The following is a 27563-nucleotide window of genomic DNA, read 5'->3' on the forward strand; positions in this document are numbered from 1 at the left end:
CTGTCTTTGTGTCTGTCTCTTGGACTCTGTTGTTCTCTGTGCCTCTCTCTGACTCAGTGTGTGTGTCTGTCTCTCTCTGACTGTGTGTGTGTGTCTCTCTGTGTTTGACACCAGCAGCTGCTGCCTGACTGTTAACCACCCAGTTCAGGGCCCAAGCAATGAAGCTCACAGAGGAAGGGCAAGGGTACAAACAGACTTTATTGAACAGTTCCCTCCTGTACGGAACATGAGTATAGAAGATTGGCGCACATTAAAAACAGGAGCGGGAGGGTCACAGACCGAGCCATCTCCAGCGAGGGCATAGGGGCGAGAAAATGGGTACTGACCTGGTCCAGAAACAGATGGATGGGGTGGGGGGCACAGTGCTGACTGGACAGGCTGGGAGGGAGAGGGGCATGGTGTTTGGGGACGGGGGAGGGGGGGAAACAGCTCCTCCTCACACAAAGGTGATCCTGGTCCGGGCCTGGTTCACCTGCCAGACGTTCAGCTCCTCGTACTCCTCCAGGGCAGCTTCGACCTGGGCCGGGGTGAATCCCTTGGAAACACACCGCTGCTCCGCCTCCGAGTATTTGACCACCCGCGCTGTCGAGTCGCCCAGCATCTCCCGGACGGTGGCGTAGATCACATCCGCAGGCCGCTGTGCCCTGAAACCATACACACACGTACGCACGGGACTCATCAGCTACATGGTGATCACCCACGGTGCAGGAAGGCAGCACTACTGAGGGACACCTGAGAACCAGCCTTTACTCGGCAGCTCCTCACTCCAAGGCACTCCCCTCACCTCAGGCCACACCATTAACAATCTCAGAATAAAGATCCATTTGTGCTGCTGAACACAGAACTCAAGCCTCCTTTGTAAATATCTCTCTTCAATCAGGCCCATCAAATCCTCCAGAGAGCGCCCCATCCAGACCCACACCCACCCTCCCTTTCCCTGTAAACTAGGGGACAATTCCCAACTGCCAATACACCCGGATCTGCACACCCTGGGACATGAACAGGCAATTCAGTGTGGCCCCTGCTCCCCCGGAAACACCCGGCCTCACTCACCCCCTCCGTGCCCCTCGTAACCCCCACCCCTGAACCGAAATGCCCACCTGGTGGCCTGGCCCTTGTCTCCGAGCAGAGAATCCTTCGACATCTCCATCAGCCTCATGGCTTCGTTCACGTCTTCCTTCTCCACCGTGTCAACCAGACGAAGCCGGGCCTGGGGGAGGGGGGGGCACAGGGACATGGTCAGAGGGAGCAAGGGGAGTGGGGAACAACACTGTCAGAGGGAGTGAGAAGGGAACGACACCGTCAGAGGGAGCGAGGGGGGAACGACACTGTCAGAGGGAGCGAGGGGGGCAATCGACACCATCAGATGGAGGGAGGGGGGAGATCCACACCATCTGGGTGGGGGGGAAATGACACCGTCGGATGGAGGGAGGGGGAGAACGACACTGTCGGAGGGACTGAGGGGGGGGGAGCGACACCGTCAGAGGGAGTGAGGGGGGGAACAACGCCATCAGATGGAAGGGTGGGGGGGGAAATCGACACCATCGGGGGGGGGGGACGACTCCGTCGGATGGAGAGGGGGGGGGGGGAGAATGACACTGTCGGAGGGACCGAGGGGGACGGGGGACGCCGTCAGAGGGAGGGAGGGGGGAATGACGCCGCCAGAGGGAGCGGGGGACGACAGCGTAAGAGGGAGCGAGGGAACAACAGCATCAGAGGGAGTGACCAACGGACAATTCAGCACAGGGAGTAAAACCCCGCCCAGCCACTGATGCTCACTGTCCAACAGTGGATGAAAAAGGATGAGTAACCTTTGGCAAAAAAGATAGTGCTCTGAACAGTCACTGTTTCGTGAGACTGATGCACGGGGAAAGTGTACGGGCCCCTGACACAGCAGAGTGTGCCCCTGTAACTCCGGAAGTGCTTGTATTGCAGTAGATCTGAAGCATACTACCTGCACTAACAGCACTTTGCAGTTCCAGGAGCCAGCCTCCCATAACGTCCTCCAACCACCATCCATAGCCATGACTCCCCTGGGAAATGCCAGTCAACTCGCTCAACTCAACCGAGACAGATAGAAACCTCCAACGTGCACCAGCGCCTTCTCCCAGGATGATAGACTGCATCTTGGACACTGTATCCATTGGTCAGGGAGCCCTTACACAACAACATTATTCCCTGGGATAGCACAGAGTATCAGGGAGCCCTGTCCCAACAACGTTACTCCGTGGGATAGCAAAGTACCAGGGAGCCCTGTCCCAACAATGTTACTCCCTGGGATAGCCCAGAGCACCAGGGAGCCCTGTCCCAACAATGTTACTCCCTGGGATAGCAAAGTACCAGGGAGCCCTGTCCCAACAATGTTACTCCCTGGGATAGCCCAGAGCACCAGGGAGCCCTGTCCCAACAATGTTACTCCCCGGGATAGCATAGAGTACCTTGGAGCCCTGTCCCTACAGCGTTACTCCCCAGGATACCACAGAGTACCAGTGGAGCCCTGAACCAGTGGCATAGAGCACCGAGGGAGTGTGAAATGGGTGGGTGGGTGCAAGGAGAGAATAATTCCAAAGAGGGTGGATTTGGGTCGAAGGGGTCCACAGAGGAGGGACAGTCAATGAACTGCAGCCCCACACTGGTCACTGGTATGAGGCTGTCTGAAAGTGGTACGAAACCAGGAAGCAGATTCAGCTGAGCAGTGCTCCAAGTGCCCCAGTGCAAGAGGTACCCAGTCACACTCCCTGCACTGTCAGCACTTTAGCACTCGGACAGCCCCAACGCCGTTGGGAGGGTTGGCTTTTCCGTCCATTCAGAGAGTGTCTGCACCCTTGGTTCTGCAGACCTTACACCAGAACCGTCTGGTTTTGATGCTTTGAAACCGTGCTGATCTGAAGAGGGCCACCCGCCTGACTGGGCCAATGCCAGTCAGATTTCCCAGAGTCCCACCCCTCTGCCAAGACAGCCCACAGGGGGAGAAAAACCACAAGGAGGAGCCCTGCGGCTAGTGGCTGGATTGGTCTGGGGAGTCCAGCGACCTCACTCACCAGAGCAGTGGAGAGACGCAGGACAGACAGCAGGGTCCGGGCAGAGGTGAATGTCATGTCCTTGTTGACCCGTGACTCCTTTCTCATCTCCACATAAGCAGCGGTGATGTAATCCGCCAGCGACTCCGGGATCATCGGCTGCTTCTTCTTGCACAGCGTTATGTAGCGCCTGAGGGAGAGACAGACACAACGTGTAAAATTCAGGAGAGATAGGGAGAGAGAGAGAGATGGGGGGAGAGAGAGAGAGAGAGAAATGGGGAGAGAGAGAAATGGGGGGAGAGGGAGAGAGAGAAATGGGGGGAGAGGGGGAGAGAGAAATGGGGAGAGAGAGAGAGAGAGAAATGGGGAGAGAGAGAGAGAGAGAAATGGGGAGAGAGAGAGAGAGAGAAATGGGGAGAGAGAGAGAGAGAAATGGGGAGAGAGAGAGAGAAATGGGGAGAGAAATGGAGAGAGAGAGAGAGAGAGAGAGAGGGACAGATGGAAAGGCTGAAAGAGACAGAGACACATAGGAACGGGTGGAGGCTGGCGAGAGAAAGAGACCAGCCATCATTGACTTGATAGAGGCATGCAAGTTTTCATAGGCATAGATAGAGTGAACAGCCTTTTCTTAGGGCGACAATATCTACCACAAGGGGACATAATTGTAAGGTGATTGGAGGACGGTTTAGGGGAGATGTCAGAGGTAGGTTCTTTATTCAGAGAGTGGTGGGTGTGTGGAACACATGGCCAGCCGTGGGAGTAGAGTCAGAGACATCAAGAACATTTATTCTTGGATATGTATGTGGAAGATAGTGCAATGTAGGTTAGTCTCCGAGTGGGATAAAAGGCCGGCACAGCATCGAGGGCCGAAGGGCCTGTACCGTCAATCGGACCAGGTTTAAAGATCAGAAAGTGGAATCATTTGGCTGCTTTGCTGTGACGTTACGCCTTGATGACGATATTCTGTCTCTCTTGTCAACCTAGGTCACCTGATAACTTTCTTATAACGCTCGTACGCTTTCGGCCAATGCTGAGACAGAGGGTCACCGTACCTCATCAGCTTCATGTCCAGAGGCTGGAACTGCGAGGGAGGCTGCTTGCTGTGCTGGTGGACGTAGGTGATGTGCTGGGCCAGCCTAGAGGTGGGAGAGACACAGAGCGGGTCACTCACACACAGACAGAAACACGATACACTGGGGCCGACACGGCGAGAGAAGTGAGACTGAGGCAGTCCCACCGTCCAGGCCAGGCTGCGCCCCCCCCCCCACCCTGAGGAAACGGCCTCGCTGTCAATGGGTAAATCGCACAGTGGCAAGCACCCAATCGCTTTCACCAACTCGACACCCCCCACCCCCCCACATCTCCTCTGAAACAAACCAACACAGAATCGTAGAGACGTACAAGCATGGAAACACCCTTCAGCCCAACGTGTCCATGCTGTCCAGATAGCCAGCCTACCTTTCAGAGTTCTTACATAAGGAGATTAGCGACCTCTCAAAACAAGCTCGTAATCCCCAGATTACTCCCAGTAGTTGGGGGGGGGGGAATCGGGGGGCAGCACAGATGGGTCCGCCAGTGGTGCAGGAGAAAGGGCTTTGGGACCCGATCGGAGGGTATTGCAGATGGAGTAGCTCAGTCTGAAAAGAGCCAGAACCGTCACAGTGGAGAGGGAGGCAGGTGGTTTCAAAACAGCGTGACCCAAGGCCAGCAAAGGATTAGGGGACGCAAATCCAATTACAGTAAAAACAAAGGGAAACTGGTACAGAATCACTACAGTGTGGACGCAGGCCATTCGGTCCATCCAGTCACATTGAATCAGAGACTCACCCACCTAGCTGAGATCTGTAACCCTGCATTTTCCAATGGTTAACCCACCTAGCCTGCACATCCCTGGACACAATGGATAATTTAGAACGGCCAATCCACCCTAACCTTTGGACTGTGGGAGGAAACTGGAGCACCCGGAAGAAACCCATGCGGACACAGCAGAGAAAATGCGAACTGCAGACGGACAATCGCCCCGAGACCGGGAGCAAAGCCGGATGTGCCAGGGTTACCAGGGCAGGGTAGGGGGATGGGTCAGGGCTGGACGCTCTTCTGGTGGCACTCGATGGGCCGATTGGCCTGCGCACACATTTGAGAGGGTGCAGAAAAGATGGAATTATGAAGAATAATTCCTGAGTTTGGCTTTGGGGCGAGATCGGAGAATTCTGGAATATCCCCAGAGAGGAGAAATTGAACACGGATGTATCGCAAGTGTCAATTCAGAGCAGCTAAAATGGTTATCTATCTGCAGTAGGGGCTAGGAGCAGGGGGTATTGATCGAAGGTGAACAACACTGACTACTGCATAGATAAACTTCATTCCTCTGTTCCTGCCGGACCCACCCTACACCCCCCCCCCACCCCCGCCAAGAATGGCAGTGCCTACAAGCACCACGCTATCCCCACGATCTCCACCCCTCAGTGACCACCCTCTGTCTTCCTGGTGTCAGCCGTGCCCCATTAGCCAGCACCGGCCCAAATCGGTCGCACCTCAGATCGTTGTCTCGGTCCGGCTTGTCCTGAATGAGCCACAGCAGGTCGAATCTGGACAGCAGCGCCGCTGGCAGCTGGATGTTCTGCTCCACCGTCTTCTTGGGGTTGTAGCGGCCGTAGGCGGGGTTGGCCGCTGCCAGGATGGAGCAGCGGGCGTTCAGCGTGGTCATGATGCCAGCCTGCGAAGGAAGCACAGAGTCTCACAACAGGGGTGGTGTCTCGACCCCGGCACTGCCCCGGAGACGGGACAGGATGGAGGAGGAGGAGGGGGGGGGGGGGGGGGGGACGGCACACTCACATCGAACCAGGTAACGAGAGGCCGGAATGGTGCACTGGTAACCTCAGAGTGTGGGGTGGGGGGGGAGAGCGGGGATCAGTTTGGGAACAAATAACTTTGCACCGAATCTTTCGGGTTTCACTCTCAAGCCAGGGCTAACTGGGAAAGAGACACGGTAAAATCAGAAACGGGAGCATAACATATCCTGAAAAGGCACAGACAGAGTCATAGAGGTGTACAGCACGGAAACAGACCCTTCGGTCCAACCCTTCCATGCCGACCAGATACTCTAACCTTCGGATTAGTTTCACAGGTCAGCGCAACTTCGAGGACCGAAGGACCTGCACTGTGCTGTAATGTTCTATCCTAATCCAGTCCTCTTTGCCTGCATCCCTCTAAACCCTTCCTATTCATATACCCATCCAGATGCCTTTTAAATGCTGTAACTGTACCAGCCTCCACCAATTGCTCTGGCAGCTCCTTCCATATATGCACCACCCCACTGGGAGGTAGAGTGACTGCAGTTGAGATAAAATAAAGGCAGGGTAACATCGTGACAACCATCGGCAATTTGTCCAGGGCCAGAGGCAAAAGACGCTAACAGATTAATCACTAAACTAAATGCAGTGTTCAGACCACCTAAGAACGAAAAGGAGGGAGGATATGCTAAATCTGTATTGACGTTAAACGGTTGTACCCAAAACGTTGACTTCTCTGCTTCCTGATGCTGCCTGGCTTGCTGTGTTCCTCAACGGCCTACTTGTGTCTGGTTTCCAGTGAGTAGTTTTTCTTTTGGTCTCTAAATCTGTACCAAACCACAGCAAGGCTACATTTTGCAGCCAGTTCTGGTTGGCATGTTAAATAGAGGATAGAGAGGCACTGAAGAGGAGGGGGGGGGGGGGGGGGGGGGGGGGGGGGCGACTCCGAAGGACAATACCAGGGTACAGAATCAGGAGAAACAGAACAGAAAGAAAAAGGCCGAGGGCTCTGAAAAGTGGCAAAAGCTCTGGTGGAGTAAATCAGTGGCCAATATGGGGTTGCCCAGGACTTGCGAGCGGTAACACGTGACGTTGTGGTCCAGCTGAACAAACTCCCCCCTTCCCCACCCCGATCCTAGGCCCCACTGCGAACGCCACTCACCTTGGCGATGGAGATGGTCTGCTGCTCCATCACCTCGTGAATGGCAGTGCGGTCGGAGTCCATCATCTTGTCAAACTCGTCGATGCAGCAAATGCCTTGGTCGGCCAGCACCAGAGCTCCGCCCTCCAGGATCATCTCCCCGGTAACAGGGTCCTTCATCACCGCAGCCGTCAGACCTACGCCCGAAGACCCGCGGCCCGTGGTGTACTGACCTGGGGATACACGGAGGTCAAGGTCAAGGTCAAGGTCAAGTCAGCACAGATCCTATCAGCAACACCCTTACTGCCACTGGAACTCTTATTCCAAAAACAAAATGTGGCGTGGCTCAGCAGGCCGTTATTGGCCACCCCCAGGGCAAGGGGGCATGTTTTCGGTTTATTTGGCAAGTTACAGGGAGTGGTACTCAGCTCCCCCCCCCAGGATTCCATCCTGTATTCCTACATCCTTCACCACCCCATTCCCGTTTGGCTGACACCGTGCCCACTTCCCGTTCTCAGTTCTGCAGCCTCTCGCCCTCTCTCCTCACCACCAGAGCTACACAGGGACAGCGGGTAACTGGCACAATACCCTCTCCCCTCCCATTATCAGATGTGTGAACACATGTCTCCCATATGTTAGAGCTGACCCTTCTCTGTAGCTGGAACACCATATTTCAATACTCTGCTCTCATACCCTGATGTAGGACTTAACTGGACTGCACACAAAAACAATACTTTTCACACTATCTCGATGCATGTGACAATATTAAATCAAATCAACTGAGTGACTTGTTGGTCGAAAAGTGTGGCACTGGAAAAGCACAGCAAGTCAGGCAGCATCCAAGGAGCAGGAGACATTCCTGCAAAGGGGCCAAGACGTCGATTCTCCTGCTCCTCGGATGCCGCCTGACCTGCTGTGCTTTTCCAGCGCCACACTTTTCGACTCTGATCGCCAGCATCTGCAGTCCTCGCTTTCTCCCAAGTGACTTCTGGGCCACTCCAGAGGCCTGTCAAGAGTCAACTACCTCGCTGTGGGTCTGGAGTCACGTGGAGAGAGGACAGGGTAAAGACGGTTGATTTCCTTCCCTTAAAGACATTCATGACCCAAATGATTTGTCTAGCTGTCACCATTGTTAACAGCTAACCCGAGAATGCAACATTTTAAAAAAAGGTTTTGTGATTTACACATGAAAGAAGTGAAACTGTCACTGTATTCTAACAGGTGAAAGGCTTAACACACAATCAAATTTTCAATGTATAATTTCAGTTACATCATTGTAAATTTTTGCTATAAATTGTGTTAGGATTGAGCCCTCCACTATCACCTGATGAAGCAGCAGTGCTCCGAAAGCTAGTGCTTCCAATTTAACCTGTTGGACTATAACCTAGTGTTGTGTGATTTTTAAACTTTGTATGACCCAGATAGGTAGTTTACATTTCTGATTCAGATCTCTAGTTCTGTTTTAATTTGGTTTTTTCCCATAATGACAACCGATGATGGTTACCATGGTCACTGCCAACAGGGGTTACCTTTACATTCCATATTTGTTATACCAACTTTAAATCTCACCACGATGGGATTTGAACCTGCGCTCCCACAGCATGAGTCGGGACATTGAGACTCTAGGTCTCGTGACACTACTGCTAAGCCAACCTCATTCCTAAATAAGACCGTAAAAAGTAGGAATAGGGGGTGCCTCCAGACTACTCCGTCATTTAGCAGGATCTCTGATATCCCCCCCTTCCCATTAACCCTCCACTCCCTTATCAATGAAGAATCTATCAACATACACAAGGACTCTGCCCCCACAGCTCTCTGTGGCAAAGAGTTCCACAGGCAGCCAATGCTCTGAGGGAAGAAATTCCTCCTCATCTCAGTCTTAACGTGGCACCCCTTTATTCAGAGACTCTGATCACAAACCCTCGTATGAGGGGGAACAACATCTCAACATTTACCCTGTCAAACCCTGAAACAATGCTTCGCACACTACCTCAATGCACCGGACAATAATAAATCAAATCAACCAAGTGACCTGCTGGTCGAAAAGTGTGGCACTGCAAAAGCACAGGCTGCATCTGAGGAGGAGACATTCCTTACAAAGGGGCTGATTGCCCGAAACATCTATTCTCCTGCTCCTCAGACGCTCATAAGATGATCCCTCTTTACCAGGGATTACCGGAGTCAAGCTTCTCTGAACCTCCTGCAATGAAATAAGGCGACCAAAACTGCTCCAGATGCGAATATCAACGTGCCCGTGCTTAAAATATGCCAACGGGGGGGTGCCGAAGAGGTGAGGAGATACTGCCAGTCAGTGCTCCTTGATGTGGAGCAGTGCCCACAAGCTACAGACTCTGGCAACCTGTTCGAGGGGAAAAGAGCTACAGGAAAAGGCGCAATATCACGATTGCTTCACGTGGACGGACTGAAGAAAAAGGTTTCGTGCATGTAATAACCAAATTTTCACAAATCTGTTTTGGACACAGCAAAAGAGCCTGGAGAAATGATTAGATTAGATTCCCTACAGTGTGGAAACAGGCCCTTCGGCCCAACCAATCCACACTGACCCTCCGAAGAGTAACCGTCCCAGACCCATTTCCCTCTGACTAATGCACCTAACACTACGGGCAACTTAGCACGGCCAATTCACCCTAACCTGCACATCTTTGGACTGTGGGAAGAAACCAATGCAGACACGGGGAGAATGTGCAAACTCCACACAGCCGCCCGAGGCCGGAATTGAACCTGGAACCCCGGTGCTGTGAGGTAGCAGTGCTAACCACTGAGCCACGTGCCGCCCGTAAATCTAATCCTACTCTAAACTGTGCAAGCTTGCATTGTAACCGGAACAGGATCTAATATGCATTATATAACAGAAACCCGTTCCCACCCAGACGTTGGAACGTCGTGGACAATGTCAGTGAATAAATTCCCGGAGCACGGCAGCTTCAGAGGTTGGACACTTACTCCTTGGTGCAAGCCGGTCGATGTAGCAGAGCAGCTGCGATTTGGCCACACCGGGATCACCCATTAGGCAAATGTTAATGCTTCCTGAAAGCAAACAGCAGGGAAACAGAGCTATTAGAATCACAGCATCCATACAGTGCAGACAAGAGGCCCCCTCACCCGGTCCCATCCCACATTTAGTGTGGCTAATCCACCTGACCTGCACATCCCCGGACTGTGGGAGGAAACCGAAACACTCGATGGAAACCCACACAGACACTCACCGGAGACTGCACTTGAGCCTGGTCTCTGACACACACAGTCAGGCAGCAGTGCTAACCACTGGAACCACCTTGGGGAACATGTTGAACAGTCAAGGGGGCAAATGGCACAGCCGTCAGAATCTTTCTACAGTCTTACAGATACCTCCAAGTGAGCCTAGCTCATTCATTAGCTCCTGAACACAGCTACCCTCAGTGGGGAGCGTTGCTTCCCAATTATTTAACGGAAGTCTGAAAAGGTTATCGGGATATGCACAAATGGAGATTTTAGCTTATAATCAGATCAGCCACAGACCTATTTAACTGTGGACAGGTCAGCGTTAGGGTTGAGGAGTGTGACAGAACTCCTTGTTTCTACGTAATCAAGGCTGTATTACAGAACGCAGAAGCACATTTTCAGAATATACAGAGTTAAAGAGAGGTTACAAGATATTTTAGAGTCAAGTGGGCAATTCGTAGCTGGATACAATGGCTGAATAGCATTCATGAATTGAGAGAACGAGGGATCAGAGACCTACACTTACTGCATATCCAAAGTCTGGGGAAGGGCGAGGATGAGTGGATTCTCTCTGGGTGAGAAACTGAAGAGTTTGGATTTTTATTTGCAAGATTCTATCGTGGGGTGTGGGTGTCGCTGGTGGGCCAGCCCTGGTGGTCAATGACAAGGTGGGGGGGTGAGCTGCCTTCTTGACCCGCTGCAGTCTGTGGGGTGTAGGGACACCAACAAACAGTGGCCTTAGGGAGGGACTTCCAGGAGGGTGACCAGGCTACACTAAAGGAACGGCTCTGCATTCCCAAGTCAGAATGGCGAGCGGCTCAGATGGGAGCTCGCAGGGGGTGGTGTACCCATGTACCTGCTGCCCTCGCCCCTCTGGATGGCAGAGTTCATGGGTTTGGAAAGTGCTGTCCAAGGAGCCTTGGCACGTTGCCACAGTGCATTTTGTGGAGGGTATAACACTGCTGTGACAGAGCATCAGTGGCAACTGAATGTTTTAAGATGGCGGATTGGCTGGTTTGTCCTGATGTTGGTCAATAAGTGCGGTGCTGGAAAAGCACAGCCTGTCAGGCAGCATCCGAGGAGCAGGAAAGTCGACGTTTCAGGCATAATGTCTCCTTCAGTCCTGACGAAGAGCTTCTGCTTGAAACATCAACTCTCCTGCTCTTCGGGTGCTGCCTGATCAGCTGTGCTTTTCTAGCACCACACGTTTTGGCTCTGAGCTCCAGCATCTGCAGTCCTCACTTTTCCTTGTCCTGGATGGTGTCAAGCTTCTTGAGTGTTGTTGGAGCTGCACCCATCCAGGCAAGTGGGGCGTATTCCATCGCACACTTGACTTGTGCTTGTAGATGGTGGACAGGGTTTGGGGAAACCAGGTGAGATACTCGCTGCATGTTCCAAGCTCTTGTGAGCACTGTATCGGTATGGGCAGTTACTGGTCACTGGTAAACACCAGGATGTTGATAGTAGGGAGGCTTCAGTAACATCAACAGATGAGGGACAGATTCTCTCTTTTTGTAGATGGCCTTTGCCAGGCACTTGTGGGGCATGAATGTTATTTGCCAGGACAAAACGAGACGGAATAGGCAAGGAACTAAGAGAGAGATTAGATTGGGCAGGATGTCAGACAGCACAGTAATAAGATACAGATTAGCGATATTAGAGAGCTATTGAGAATGGATGTGGTCTGGGTTAGACACCAGGTTTAAGGTAAGAAGCCCTGAATGATGGAAAAGATTGCTTCAGTGCCATGCAGCATGGAAACAGATCCTTCGGTCTAACTTGCCCATGCTGACTAAGTTTTCCAATTAGGCTAGTCCCACTCGCCTGTGTTTGGCCCATATCCCTCTAAACCTTTCCTGTTCAAGTACTTGTCGAAATATCGTTTCAAGCTGGTAACTGTACTTGCATCTACCACTTCCTCCCAGCTGCTCAGTCCACATACGAGCCACTATCTGCATGGAAAAGTTGCCCCTCGGGTCCCTTTTAAATCTTTCTCCTCTCGCCTTAAAAATATGCCCCGAAGTTTTGAACTCCCCCTCCCCCCAGGGAAAAGGCCTCTGCTATTCTCCCTATCTATGCCCCTCATCATTTTATAAACCTCTAGAAGGTCACCCCTCAGCCCCGTACACTGTACAACTCCCCAGTAAATTTTCATTATTTGAACTACATTCGAAAATAACACATTATTTATATGTTTAAGAGACAGTCCAGCCTTAATTACAAGAAAAGAACAATCAAATGTAATAAGGTGACATGATTGACAACAGACTAATCCAATGATATTCCCTGGGAAATCGCCATACCATGGTAAGCAGTTCAAGGTTGGTTTGAATACCAAATCACTGTCTTCTGATTCATGTTATGAAAACTCTATTGTTTTCTCTTATCTATGAATACAACCAACTTAGCAAAGCATCAGTTCAATTTCAATTTCAGGAATGAGCTGCCAGAGGAAGTGGTGGAGGCTGGTACAATTACAGCATTTAAAAGGCACCTGGATGGGTATATGAATAGGAAGGGTTTGGAGGGATATAGGCCGGGTGCTGTCAAGCGGAATTAGGTTAGTTTAAGATATGTAGTCGACATGGACGAGTTGGACTGGAGGGTCTGTTTCCACGCTGTACAACTCTACAACCCTTAAGTTGACTCTGAGGCATGAAGCCAAGTTAATTCAGCAGCTCTTACCTCTGATCTTCATTCCTTTGGGAGACTGATCAACCCCTCCAACCAACAGCAGGAGCAGAGCCTTCTTCACGTCCTCGTGCCCGTAGATCTCAGGCGCAATCGAGGCTGCCAGCTTCTCATAGAAATCCTCTTCTGCAAAAGGGGGGGAACACGGTGGGTCGGCTCACGTCACCCGCGGACGGGGACAGTGCCAGCGCAGAAAACCAGGGCCACAGTAACCGGGCACCTCCTAAACTGCAACGGTGCTCTGCCTTATCGAACTTTTACCCACTGACAGCACGTCACCAGAAACACTCCGTTCAGCAAGTACCCCAACAGCACTCTCACTCCTGCCCCTACACCAAGGCACAGGCCCTTAACCTGCTGGGATCATACTTGCAGCCGCCCAGTAATGTGGATGGATGTCAGGTTGGAGCCACTGGCATTTTGTAAAAACATCATTCAGTTACGGGGTGAGGGCATCGCTGGCGAGGCCAGCATTTATTGCCCATCCCCTAACTGCCCAGAGGGTAACCACGTTGTTTGGGTCTGGAATCACATTTGGTCCAGGCCGGGTAAGGATAGCAATTTCCTTCCCTAAGGGGAACCAGATGGGTCCTTCTGACCATCAATAACGGATTCACGATCATCGTTAGACTTTGATTATAGATTTTGACCGAATTGAAGTTCTACCATCTGCCGCGGCGGGATTTGAACCCAAGTTCCCCAAGGCACGTGACCCAGAGGCCCACCCCTCCATGCCCGAAGGGTAACCGCATTGCTGTAGGTCTGGTGTCACATGTCAGTCAGACTGGGTAAGGACATCAGTGGACCTGATGGGTTTTTCCAGCAATGGATTTACAGTCATCACGCAAACGCTTAATTCCAGATTTTTATGGAATTCAAATTCTACCACTGTCATGGCTGGATTTGGACCCGAGTCTGCAGAACATGACAAGGGTCTCCGCATTAACAGTCCAGCGACAATACTTCGAGACCATTGCTTCCCCTTCGAGCTGATGCTCAGCGACCACCTCCCGACCCCTGCCGCAGTGGATTACTCCCAGGATCCACTGCGATCGCCCGGAGACGACCTTGCACTGAGACTCTACTCACTCAGAGAATCCCTGCCGTGTGGAAACAGGCCGTTCAGCCCATTGAGTCCACACCGACTCTCCAATGAGCATCCCACTCAGACCCCTACCTGATCCCATCCCTGTATTTCCCATGACTAACCCACCTAGCCTGTACATGCCCTGGACACTACGGGGCAATTAAGCGCGGCCAGTCTACCCTAACCCACACATCTCTGGACCATGGGAGAGAACCGGAGCACTGTGTGGAAACCCTCGCAGACACGGGGAGAACATGCAAGCCCGCCCTGACAGGATCCAACCAATGGGACCACTAACTCAGTATAAACCATCACCCAAACCCAGGGTATAGGTACGTCACACCCAGTCACGACACTGCTCCTGCACGGCACACCAAATCGGCAGTGACCTCTCCCTGTGGTCACACCTCCCAACCTCCCACACCGCCCCGTACATACCAGTGATTTGTCTCAGCTCTTCCTCACTCAACTCCTGCGTCCCCAGCTCGTCGTCTTCAGTCTTGTTCATCTGAGAGATCCTGTGAGCCTCCAGGTAGGTCTCCGAGAGCAGACCCTGGGAGCACAGCGGTTTGATTAAACACCGCGACAGGCGGAAGCCCCTTTCCCCCACGATCCCTCCCTGGTGCTCAACCCACTCCCTTACGAGTGACTCTGCTGCTCCCACACCACTCCTGCTGCAACCTACCCCACTGCGTAAGTAGGGTCCCCCTCTCAGCTCGGTGTTATTGCGTGGTCATTCCCAAACTGTGTCTTGTGGTTCTCCAACCTCCTGCAAAATGCTAGCATTTCTCTCAATAAACCCTTTCTAAATAAAAACACTTCTCACCTCTCAGTGCTCTAACTGCAGTGAGCATCAACGTGTGGTAAAATCCATGTGCACGCACGTGCCTCTGCGTGTGGGCACTCGCACCTGCGCGTCTGTTTGAGAGACTCTTCCACTAAGTAAAAATGTCAGGGATATGGGGATAGTGTAGAAATATGCGCTTCCTTTTTATTTATTCACAGGATGAGGACATTGCTGGCTGGGCCCAGTATTTATTGTACATTCCTAATTGCCCAAAAGGGCAGTTAAAAGTTAACCACATTGGCTGTGGGTCTGCAGTCACATGTAGGCCAGATCAGGTAAGGATGGCAGCTGCCTTCCCTGAAAGATATTAGTGAACCAGATGGGTTTTTCTGAACATCGATAGCGGATTCATGGTCATCATCGGACAAAGCGCTCTGCTATAACCCGTGTTTCGTTAAAGTGAATTTGCTGTAACGCAATTGACAAACTGGGGAATACTGTTTATAAAGTGCGAATTTTTAAAATGCGCATTGGATCTGATGCAATTACATCGCTGACACTTCAAGCGCTGTTTCTAAAGTGAGATTTTTCTATAACACAGGGTCGCACAACACAACCATCGCGTTACAGAAGAACTACCATGTACCAGATTCCAGATTGTTTATTGAATTTCAACTCTATAATCTGATGGGGTGGCATTCGAACCCAAGTCGCCAGGACACAACCTGGGTCTCTGAATTAATAGTCCAGCAACAGGACCACTCAGCCATCGCCTCCCCCTAAAGGTGTTAATGTAGATCAGACTCAAAGCACTTTTGATTAGATTAGATTTCCTACAGTGTGGATTTCCTACAAGTCCACACCGACACTCCGAAGAGTAACCCACCCAGTCCCACTTCCTTCTAACTAATACACCTAACACTACGGGCAATTTAGCATGGCCAATCCACCTAACCTGCACATCTTTGGACTGTGGGAGGAAACCCACGCAGACATGGGGAGGATGTGCAAACTCCACACAGAGAGTTGCCCAAGGTTGGAATCGAACCTGGGACCCTGGTGCTGTGAGGCAGCAGTGCTAATCACTGAGCCACTAATGGCTTCTTTTTTTAAAATTCATTTGTGGGGCGCTGTTGGTTGGGTCAGCTTTCACTGCATGTCCCCAATAGGTGGTTGAGCGTATGACAGCGCGCAGATTCTGACCCCAGCGCAACAGCAATGGCTCGTTTATTTTTTTTTTAAGGGCCAGAAACGGGAAGGAGCGACGCAGCCCCATCATAGAGGCATAGAGCTGTATCGCACTGCAACAGACCTTTCAGCCCAACACATCCATGCCGACCAGATATTCTAACCTCATCTAGTCCCACCTGCCAGCACCCAGCCCATATCCCTCCAAACCCTTTCTATTCATATACCCATCCAGATGCCTCTTAAATGTTGCAATTGTACCAGCCTTCACCACTTCCTCTGCCAACTCATTCCATACACTTACCACACTCTGTGTGGAAACGTTGCCCCTTAGATCCCTTTTAAATCTTTCCCCTCTCTCCCCAAACCTATGCCCTCTACTTCTGGATTCCCGCTCTCCAGGGAAAAGACCTTGTCTATTTACCCTATCTATGCCCCTCATGATTTTATAAACCTCTATTAAGGTCACCCCTCAGCATCTGATGCTCCAGGGAAAACAGCCCCAACCTGTCAGCCTCTCCCTATAGCTCAAACCCAGGCAACATCTTTGTAAATCTTTTCTGAACCCTTTCAAGTTTCACAACATGCTTCCGGTAGGAAGGAGACCAGAACTGCACGCAATATTCTGAAAGTGGCCTAACCAATGTCCTGTACAGCTCCGACCTGACCTCGCCAGTCCTGTCAGGGACAGCTGGACTCCGGCCTCACCTGAATCACCTGCCTGAAGCCAGTCCGCATCATGGGGAGGAAGATGCCGGTGATGGTGACGTGGTCACCGGGCAGCGCCAGTCTCGTGTTCTCCCCTCGGCTGTACACGGTCATGCTGCGGGGAATATTTCCTACCGGCACCTGGTCGCTCTGGGCGGGGGAAGAAAACAAATCTCTCATTAATGAGGAGTCTGCAGCAAGAAGCCCCCCGCTCCCCCCCCCTACCAACGAGCGCGAGCGAACCCAACGACCGGTCACTTACATGCTCCTGGACCTTGATCTCCTGGAACTTGATGAACTTCGACCCTCGTGACTGCAGGTACAGGCGCCCTCCCGACTTGTTGGTCTGACACTCGCGGCTGGGGCACATGATCAGGGGCATGAAGGTCGGCGACTGGATCTGAAACAGGGAGCACTTTCAATCAGGGACGGCTGCGGAAAAAGCCCCGACACAGGGCAGGATGGGGGAGAGGGGGGGCAAGCAGGACACACTGCAGAAGCGCAGCCGCTCCGTCTCAAAAGCACTAATGGGAGCAGTTGCTGGCTCTGCAATACGCCCTCCCCCACCGTAACTCCACCACCCACCCACCCACCCCACCCTAACACTTGGTGGCATCATGCTGACCCACTCTGGGAAGCAAAACTCTCCCACATCCCGGAACTCTAAGGCCAGAGGCCGAGTGGACGTAAGATGACAGATGCATCGATGCAGGAGGAAGTCTGCAGGGCTGATTCCCGTGCCCCACCCCTGAGTTCTAAAGGGGAGGGACTCTCTAATGCTGGATCGTGGACTGCTAGCCTGTACTTAGAGAGGATTGGAGTATGAGGACGCAGACGTTAATCCGCGGTTAAACAAAACTCTGCCCGCACCTCATGCCGTGCAGATCTTAAGGAGGATCCACTGGCCTTGGGAGAGAATAGGTTACAAGAATGAAATGTGGACTTTAGCAGTTAAGTTACGAGGAGAGATTATACAAACGAGGCCTCGTTTCTCTGGAATTTCGAAGGTTAAGGGGCAGTCTGATCGAAATCTTTGAAAATAACAATAGGAAAAGGCAGAACAGACAAAGATAAACTACCTCCACTGGATAGGGATTCTAGAACTAGGGGCAGGGTCTGAGAACGAGAGCCAGATGGCTCAGGAGAGACGTGAGGAAGCCCCTTCTACACCCACACAGGGTGGGAGAGGTTTGGAACTCTCTTCCACAAATGGCAGTGGATGTTGGATACAAGTTGTGAAGTTTAAATCCGAGATAGATTTTTTCATTTGCAAACACCGGGTGGCACGGTGGCTCAATGGTTAGCACTGCTGCCTCACGGCACCAGGGACCTGGGTTCGATTCCCGCCTCAGGCATGTGTGGAGTATGCACAATCTCCCCTGTATCTGCGTGGGTTTCCTCCCACATTCCAAAGGTGTGTGCAGGTCAGGTGAATTGGTCATGCTAAATTGCCCATAGTGTTAGGTGCATTAGTCAGGGGTAAATACAGGGTAGGGCATTGGGTCTGGGTGGGTTGCTCTTTGGAGGGTCAGTATGGACTTAATGGGCTGAAGGGTCTGTTTCCATACTGTAATCAGACAGTTGTATGGAGTTAGGCCACAGACCAGCCAGGGTCTCACTGAAAGGTGCAACAGGCTCGAGGGCTAAATGGTCTACTCCTGTTCCTGTGGTGCTGATGGTTCCTTTGAAGGGAAAAAGAGAGATGGTGATGATCCCAAACAGAATATCCCATGATCCAGCTTCCTTGATGAGGTGTAACCAATAAGAGGACAGTCCTTTGGTTGGATGGTTGCGAGATGAGATTCACCGTCAGGACACAGCGTATCTGAGCAGGGCACAGAGAGACAGACAGAAGGAGGGACGAGTGTCTGACAGCGACAGTGTATGAGGAGTGCACACAAGAAAGCGAGACAGCCAGCGAGCTCACTTGACAAAGGCGTGCGTCTGAGGGAGGCACAGATAGACAACAGGATAAGAGAATCGGACAGAGGTGAGTGGGTATGAGCGACGCACAGAGAAAGAGTGGAGACAGACAGAGGGGACAGCACTTGGCAGTTTGTGCCTCAGACAGACAACGGAGACAAATTGTGTTTCACAGCAAGTGTGCATGAGGGGGGCAGAGAGAGCGCATTTGACAGGGAAATTGAATGAGGGGGCAGAAAGAAAGAGATAGAGAGAGAGAGCACTTGACAGGGACAGTGTATGAGAGAGGTGGAGAGACAGAGACAGAGAGACAGAGACAGAGAGAGACAATGCTTCACAAGGAGATGTTTGGGTGCTGAATAGTACATTTTCGTAAAACCCAAAAGGAGAGGCGGCAGAATTGTTGGGTACAATTACAAGGAGACAGGTGGAATAGACACCAGTGGCTCACTCAGACAGACACTTCCTCTACAGGAATGAGACATGGAGACTGCCTTGTGTGGGCAATTCAAGAACAGAGTGGGCCCTGTTTAAAACTTAGGGATCACTCCTTCAGGAACGGGACGCTTCCCTCTCGGAGGACTCTGCCTCAGGAGGCGTGGGCGGGTTACCCATTATTTCTGAGACGGAGACAGAGTCTTGCCAGGCAGAGGGGTCAGAGGTTGCCCGGAGTGGGTGGGAATGTGGAAATTGAAAAGTCAGTCACGATCACAGAACGGTGGAGAAAGCTCAAGGGGCAGAATGGTCTCCTTCTGCTCCTGGTGAGCCCCTCCCTCCCTCACCAAATCGAGTCCGAACTGTCCACCCCTACCGCACAGTTCACAAACTCGCAGCCAAGCTGCCCGGCAAAGTGCCGCGCCCTCACCGGCTGGTAGGTTTCGGCTCCGCACTGGTCGCACGTGTACGTAGCCACCACCATCATGGGCTTGACCTCGGTCACACGGGTCACGATGCCTCGGACGGTCACCAGCTTGCCGATGCTGTCCGCCTTGACATCTCTAATCACCTTCGGCTTCACGACGCTCGGAGGTTTGAAGTAAACCTCGCTATGGTTTTTGGAGGGGGGGGGGGGTGGAGAGAGAGGAGGGGGACAGGTCAGTGAACTCTGGGCATCGCCAACATCCTTGTTGCATTTTCCGACAGCACTTTCCAGACCCCGGGATCGTTATCATCGACAAAGGAAAGGCAGACACATCAGAACACCATCCCCAGCAATTCCCCCTTCAAGCGACTTACCACCCTGATTTGAAAATACTTCACTGGTGCTTCAGTGTCACTGGATGCAAATTCTCAAACTCCCTCCCTAAAGGTGCTGCGTGGGGTGACTCAGTGGTTAATACTGCTGCCTCACAGCGCCAGGGACCAGGGTTCAATTCCACTCTTGCGTGAATGTCCATGTGGAGTTTGCACGTTCTCCCAGTGTCTGCGTGGGTTTCCGCCAATCCAAAGATGAGCACATTAGGGTGGATTGGTTATGCTGAATTGCCCTGTAGTGTCCAGGGATACGTTGGGGAGTTGGACTAGCCATGGGAAATGCAGGGTTGCAGAGATAGGGTAGGTTTGGGTGGGATGCTCTTTGGAATGTCTCCAAATGTGCGCATTCGAACCAGCTTCCACACTTTGGGGAGCGTCAGGGGCACTGTTCACCCTAGGAGCTGGCACTGAGCTAGCTGGGTCAGTGTCATGTACTATACACATGTAAATAAAGAGTGACTTGGTGACAGGATACTGGCCTTTGTGGAGTTATTTCAGTCTCCAACAGCACTGTGTAGGTCAACCTGGGTGGCGCGGTGGTAAACACTGCTGCCTCACAGGGACGTGGGTTCAATTCCACCCTCAGTCAAGTGTCTGCAACTGCTTGCGTGTTCTACCTGTGTCTGCGTTGATTTTCTCCCACAGTCCGAAGATGCGCAGGTTAGGGTGGATTGGCCGTCGCCCTGTGGTGTCCAGGGAATGTACGTTTGGTGCACACACCATGGGAAATGCAGGGTTATAGGAGCAGGGTAGGGGCGATGGTCTTCGGAGGGTCGGTGTGGATTCGATGGGCCGAATGGCGATTGTATGAACCTGCAGCAGTGGCTGAAGGTGACAGCTCACCAACTTCTCAAGGGGCAGCCAGGCAATAGATACCAGCCCCAACCAGTGACACCCACCTGCGACTAACAGAAAACCAGCCGTGCCCCATCCCCTGAACTAAATAGGAGGATTGAATGTTTTGTTTTTGAACATTTCGGGGATGGTTGGGGGGGGGACGTTGCTCTTTCGTTGAACTGGCACAGGATAGATGGGCTGAATGGTCTGCGCTAAACAAGAGAACAGGAATCCCAGCACCTGCACCGTGATTCCCAGCCCCTGCAAAAGCACCCTGAACCCGGATTAGGGGCTGCCTCCATCCTCAAAGCCTCTCCGGGACACCTCCTCCACCCTCCCCGTGCCCACACGGTTAGACTCACAATCGGCGCAGCAGCTCCTGCGGGTACTGGTTCTGAGCATCTCGGACCTCACCGGGATCACGGGTCCGCTGCTCCATCATCAGTCGGTGCTCGATGTAGACGTCTAGAGCATCTTTGTTGGCCACCTGAAGGCAAAAGGCTGCAGGTCACCAACCTAAATGTTCACATGGGGAGGGGGTGAGGAAAGCAACCAGATCTCTCTCTCTCGGAGATGGGGGGGGGGCCACCGACGTACCCTACCCCAACCCAGGGATCCACCAGAGGAGCCCAGTCCGTGCGAAGCCTGGATTCATGTCAACCTGGTGTGGGGAGTCATTCACCAACAAGGAGGCCCTTCAGCCCATTGAGTTTGAGCCAACCTGCACTAATCCCACTCACCAACACTTGTCCCACAGCCTTGAATCTACATTACAGGAGGAGGCCATTCGGCCTATCATGTCCATACCGGCTCCCAAAAGAGCCCTCCAGCTTAGCACCACTCTCCAGCCCAAACTCCATATCTCTCCAACCTCATCACTTTCAGATATACACCCAGTTCTCTTCTGAAGCCTCCTATGACATCTGCCTCCACCACTCTCCCGGACAGCTCGTTCTAAATCCGGACAATTCCCAAAGTAAAGACATTTCTCCTTTCTCAGTCTGAGCTGACAATCTTAACACTGTGGCAAAAACAGAGGTTGCTGGAAAAGCTCAGCAGGTCTGGCAGCACCTGTGAACAGAAATCAGAGATAGCACTAAGGTGACCCTTCCTCAGGACTGCTCGAAGGGTCACTTGTGCCCAGGTGGTTTGCTCTTTGGAGGGTCAGTGCGGACTCAACGGGCTGGACGGCCTGTTTCCACACCGTGGGGGCATAGTGACCCGTGCGATTACTGCGCTCCGACCTACCTCCTTCTGCCTGTACCGCGGCAGCAGCTCCTGGACTGCGTCGGCAAAGAGGCTAACATAACGGCGAGTGTTGTCACAGATCGAGTCCACCAGCTCTGGATCTTCCTCCGCGACATCGTCGAGGTCAATGTACAGCGCTACCTGCTCACGGTGAGCGATCTGCACCTGTAGGGGTGGGGGAAGCAACTCAGGAGAGTTAGCATACCCACACGAAACTCCACGCCTTACCCACCCAGCTACACTTGCAGGAGGGAGGGGGGACAGAATGACCCCAGGAGAGTTAGTACATCCACCCGAATCTCCACACGTTACCCACACAGCTACACCTGTGGGAGGGGGAACATGAACGACCCAGGAGCGTTAGCACACCCACCCCAATCTCCACGCATTACCCACACAGCTACACCTGTGGGAGGGGGAACATGAACGACCCAGGAGCGTTAGCACACCCACCCCAATCTCCACATGTTACCCACACAGCTACAACTGCGGGCGGGAGGGAGGGGGAACAGAATAACCAAGAATTAGGACCCACCCGTAGCTCCACGCATTACCCACCCAGATACACATGCTGAACAGAACAACCCAGGAGAGTTAGCAACCACCCCACACCCCCCAATCTCAACGTGTAAACCCCGAGCACCATCCAGTTCCGGAGCCTAACACAACAGATGCCGAGTGGCAGGAATTAGCAAGGATCGAACATTCCGGCTCCCGGATTACAGGGTGGGGAAGGGAGACAAAGGTTTGCATTGCTGCAGCGCCTTCAAGTACAAAAGTCCAGCTTTCAAAGTGCTTTACGCTCCTCCACTCCCCCCAACCCCGGCACCTTTTGAAACGTGCCCAACCGCCTTTATTTTGTCTGTGCACGTGAGCTCCTGCAGGAATCACAAACAAGTCACGCCGATCGGTCATAGACACGTACAGCATGGAAACAGACCCTTTGGTCCAACTCATCCATGCCGACCAGTTATCCCAATCTAATCTAGTCCCATTGGCCAGCACTTGGCCCATATCCCTCCAAACCCTTCCTATTCATATACCCATCCAGATGCCTTTTAAATGTTGCAATTGTACCAACCTCCACCACTTCCTTTGGCAGCTCATTCCATACATGCACCACCCTCTGTGTGAAAAAGGTCCCCTTTAGATCCCTTTTATATCTTTCCCCTCTCACCCTAAACCTATGCCCTCTAGTTCTGGGCTCCCCCATCCTGTGGAAAATACCTTATCGATTTATCCTATCCATTCCCTTCATGATTTTATAAACTTCGGTAAAGTCACCCCTCAGCCACTTACGATCTAGAGAAAACAGCTCCTGCCTATTCAGCCTCTCCCAACAGCTGTTCTTGTGATTAACATGGTTGACTCAGGCTCGCTGGACATGAAGGTGTGGGATATAGGTAAATTAATATTACTTCTGCAATTCCATCTTACAAAGTAAAATGAACTCACACCAGTGTGTAATTGTTTTAGCCAAGAGCTAAGTCAACAAGAATGGAAACGATGTGGAGGAAATATATAATTGTTTTTGTATTAGCTAAAACTGTATGTCAGAAGGTAGACATTATGGGCAAGTAGATAAGATGTTGTGAGGGGATGAAGTTAAGCTAGATACGCCTGTACAAACAGTATAAACATCTGCTTCCCACTTTTACAAAAACACAGGAACAAACCCCAATTAAAAGGGTCATAGGGATCAGAACGGCCTCGGGAAAGGCACAGATGAAGGGGGTAGATAATGATGAAGAAGGGATATGCCTAACAATGACCTACAGCAGGATGAGGTCAAACAGCCTTGTGAGGCCAGAAATAAGCATTTTGTCACAGACAAGGCCGGATAAGGCAAGACGTAAACAGGGGTAATGGGGGCCGGTCTTAGGGAAGTGGACGATGTAAACAGGGGAGGGAGCAGTGTAAAACAATAGACATCAAATCATATAAATGTTGTGTATGAATTGAATTTGGTGTGTATGTCCTCTGCCTTATAGACACTGGACATCACACCCACTTGCAAGTGTAAAATAAATGGCACTACTGATTTAGATCTTGTCTCGGACTGAAATTATTGAAGTGAGTGGGCTTTGTTTCTCACAAAGGTATGAGGTTAATGTGTCTGGGACACAGGAGAGGGAGAGATTGAGGGTGTGTGTTTGGGCCTCAGGGAAGGCTGAGGACACAGGGACTACAGGCAGAAAGGGCTCAGAGAGCGTCTGAGGGAGATGCTTACCAACTGGTCTGCATATTTGAAATGTTTCTTGCCGAGTCCAGTGTCAGTGTAGAACTCCAAGAGGAACTTGGTGCACTTCTCTGTAACAGATAAAATCAGGAGACTTTCAGCATCTTCTGGCGGGAGGCAGACAAACGAGGCCTTTGTGATGAGGGAGGGAAGGAGGCAGAAATGGGGTGGGTGGGTGTTGGGCAGCAGTGGGGGTAGGAAAAGAGGGAATAAAGGGAAAGAAGGGTAGGCGATGGGGTTATGAGGTCTCTCTTACATTTAAGTGACATTTCCCCCTTTTTGAACCACTCCACGTGTACATTGGGCATATTTCCCCCTCTCCTTACGTGTATATACTAGGTGCATTTCCCCCTCTCCTTGTGTGTATATACTGGGGGTACTCCCCCCCCCCCTCTCCCTGTGTATATGCTGGGGGTACTTCCCACCCTCCCTGTGTGTATATGTTGGGGGTATTGACCCCTCTCCCAGTGTGTATATGTTGGAGGTATTGACCCCTCTCCCAGTGTGTATATGTTGGGGGAATTGACCCCTCTCCCAGTGTGTATATGTTGGGGGAATTGACCCCTCTCCCAGTGTGTATATGTTGGGGGTATTGACCCCTCTCCCAGTGTGTATATGTTGGGGGAATTTACCCCTCTCCCTGTGTGTATATGTTGGGGGTATTGACCCCTCTCCCAGTGTGTATATGTTGGGGGTATTGACCCCTCTCCCAGTGTGTATATGTTGGGGGTATTGACCCCTCTCCCAGTGTGTGTATGTTGGGGGTATTGACCCCTCTCCCAGTGTGTGTATGTTGGGGGAAATTTACCCCTCTCCCTGTGTGTATATGTTGGGGGCATTGACCCCTCTCCCAGTGTGTATATGTTGGGGGTATTGACCCCTCTCCCAGTGTGTACATGTTGGGGGTATTGACCCCTCTCCCAGTGTGTATATGTTGGGGGTATTGACCCCTCTCCCAGTGTGTATATGTTGGGGGTATTGACCACTCTCCCTGTGTGTATATGTTGGAGATATTGACCCCTCTCCCAGTGTGTATATGTTGGGGGTATCGACCCCTCTCCCTGTGTGTACATGTTGGGGGTATCGACCCCTCTCCCTGTGTGTACATGTTGGGGGTATCGACCCCTCTCCCAGTGTGTACATGTTGGGGGTATTGACCCCTCTCCCAGTGTGTACATGTTGGGGGTATTGACCCCTCTCCCAGTGTGTATATGTTAGAGATATTGACCCCTCTCCCTGTGTGTATATGTTAGAGATATTGACCCCTCTCCCTGTGTGTATATGTTGGGGGTATTTACCCCTCTCCCTGTGTGTATATGTTGGGGGTATTGACCCCTCTCCCTGTGTGTATATGTTGGGGGTATTTACCCCTCTCCCTGTGTGTACATGTTGGGGGTATTGACCCCTCTCCCTGTGTGTATATGTTGGGGGTATTGACCCCTCTCCCAGTGTGTACATGTTGGGGGTATTGACCCCTCTCCCAGTGTGTACATGTTGGGGGTATTGACCCCTCTCCCTGTGTGTATATGTTGGGGGTATTGACCCCTCTCCCAGTGTGTACATGTTGGGGGTATTGACCCCTCTCCCTGTGTGTATATGTTGGGGGTATTTACCCCTCTCCCAGTGTGTATATGTTGGGGATATTGACCCCTCTCCCAGTGTGTATATGTTGGGGATATTGACCCCTCTCCCTGTGTGTATATGTTAGAGATATTGACCCCTCTCCCTGTGTGTATATGTTAGAGATATTGACCCCTCTCCCAGTGTGTATATGTTGGGGGTATTTACCCCTCTCCCTGTGTGTATATGTTGGGGGTATTGACCCCTCTCCCTGTGTGTATATGTTGGGGGTATTGACCCCTCTCCCTGTGTGTACATGTTGGGGGTATTGACCCCTCTCCCTGTGTGTATATGTTGGGGGTATTGACCCCTCTCCCAGTGTGTACATGTTGGGGGTATTGACCCCTCTCCCTGTGTGTATATGTTGGGGGTATTTACCCCTCTCCCAGTGTGTATATGTTGGGGATATTGACCCCTCTCCCTGTGTGTATATGTTAGAGATATTGACCCCTCTCCCTGTGTGTACATGTTGGGGGTATTTACCCCTCTCCCTGTGTGTACATGTTGGGGGTATTTACCCCTCTCCCTGTGTGTATATGTTGGGGGTATTGACCCCTCTCCCTGTGTGTATATGTTGGGGGTATTGACCCCTCTCCCAGTGTGTATATGTTGGGGGTATTTACCCCTCTCCCAGTGTGTATATGTTGGGGGTATTGACCCCTCTCCCAGTGTGTATATGTTGGGGGTATTTACCCCTCTCCCTGTGTGTACATGTTGGGGATATTGACCCCTCTCCCTGTGTGTACATGTTGGGGGTATTTACCCCTCTCCCTGTGTGTACATGTTGGGGGTATTGACCCCTCTCCCAGTGTGTATATGTTGGGGGTATTTACCCCTCTCCCAGTGTGTATATGTTGGGGATATTGACCCCTCTCCCTGTGTGTACATGTTGGGGGTATTTACCCCTCTCCCTGTGTGTACATGTTGGGGGTATTTACCCCTCTCCCTGTGTGTATATGTTGGGGGTATTGACCCCTCTCCCAGTGTGTATATGTTGGGGGTATTGACCCCTCTCCCAGTGTGTATATGTTGGGGGTATTGACCCCTCTCCCAGTGTGTATATGTTGGGGATATTGACCCCTCTCCCAGTGTGTATATGTTGGGGGTATTTACCCCTCTCCCTGTGTGTATATGTTGGGGGTATTTACCCCTCTCCCTGTGTGTATATGTTGGGGGTATTTACCCCTCTCCCAGTGTGTATATGTTGGGGGTATTTACCCCTCTCCCTGTGTGTATATGTTGGGGGTATTTACCCCTCTCCCTGTGTGTATATGTTGGGGGTATTTACCCCTCTCCCTGTGTGTATATGTTGGGGGTATTTACCCCTCTCCCTGTGTGTATATGTTGGGGGTATTTACCCCTCTCTTACCCCTCTCCCTGTGATAGTCCATGGCGGATCCTGGATCTGAAACTGGCGCGAAACCGGGGACCACGTGATACGTTACGGATTCAGCCACGTCCCCTCAGAAATGGGGGAGATCTCACAGACCGTGGGCCGAAATAAAGACACAAACAGCAACGGAATGAAGAGGGGAAAACGCCCGGCTAGAAGATACTTGTTGTTTAAACTCAGAACCAGACTGAACCCCGGACAGGAACCTCTTGGTGCAGGAAAACAATCAATGTTTAACTTCCACCCCCCCCCCCTTTTCAAATGGAAGAGTCCTGAAGGCGCCAATCCACATTGGTCCCGCCCCCTAACGTCACATCCGTGTCCGAACCCCCTGTTCACTCCCCAACATACCCTTTATAATCCGCATCATGTATAAGCTACCTACATACCGATAAGATGTATATCCCGCTTCT

General features: G+C 51.8%; 1 protein-coding gene across 1 annotated transcript; it reads right to left on the reverse strand.

The window, feature by feature from the left end:
- Positions 1-180: 180 nt before the first annotated feature.
- On the reverse strand, positions 181-27280 carry mcm7 (minichromosome maintenance complex component 7). Its single transcript, XM_072591573.1, has 16 exons — positions 27127-27280; positions 24129-24208; positions 21899-22063; positions 21013-21137; positions 19425-19605; positions 16899-17036; positions 16637-16786; positions 14392-14506; positions 12861-12992; positions 9918-10001; positions 6975-7186; positions 5555-5736; positions 4073-4156; positions 3042-3210; positions 1101-1210; positions 181-644 (listed from the first exon to the last, which is right to left on the reverse strand). The coding sequence occupies exons 1-16, from the start codon at positions 27146-27148 to the stop codon at positions 437-439; spliced, it is 2157 nt and encodes a 718-aa protein (XP_072447674.1). The 5' UTR covers positions 27149-27280; the 3' UTR covers positions 181-436.
- Between the last annotated feature and the right edge of the window lie 283 nt (positions 27281-27563).

The sequence above is a fragment of the Chiloscyllium punctatum genome, chromosome 21 (genome assembly GCF_047496795.1).
Source record: "Chiloscyllium punctatum isolate Juve2018m chromosome 21, sChiPun1.3, whole genome shotgun sequence".
Lineage (NCBI taxonomy): Eukaryota > Metazoa > Chordata > Chondrichthyes > Orectolobiformes > Hemiscylliidae > Chiloscyllium > Chiloscyllium punctatum.

Excerpts from the sequence above, each read along its gene's own strand:
- mcm7 (XM_072591573.1), bottom strand. The coding sequence starts at position 27,148 with ATGGACTATCACAGGGAGAGGG. Across the intron at positions 24,209-27,126 it reads GGACTATCACAGGGAGAGGG|AGAAGTGCACCAAGTTCCTC; the intron begins GTAAGAGAGGGG and ends TATCTGTTACAG. Across the intron at positions 17,037-19,424 it reads GAGCCGAAACCTACCAGCCG|ATCCAGTCGCCGACCTTCAT; the intron begins GTGAGGGCGCGG and ends TCCCTGTTTCAG.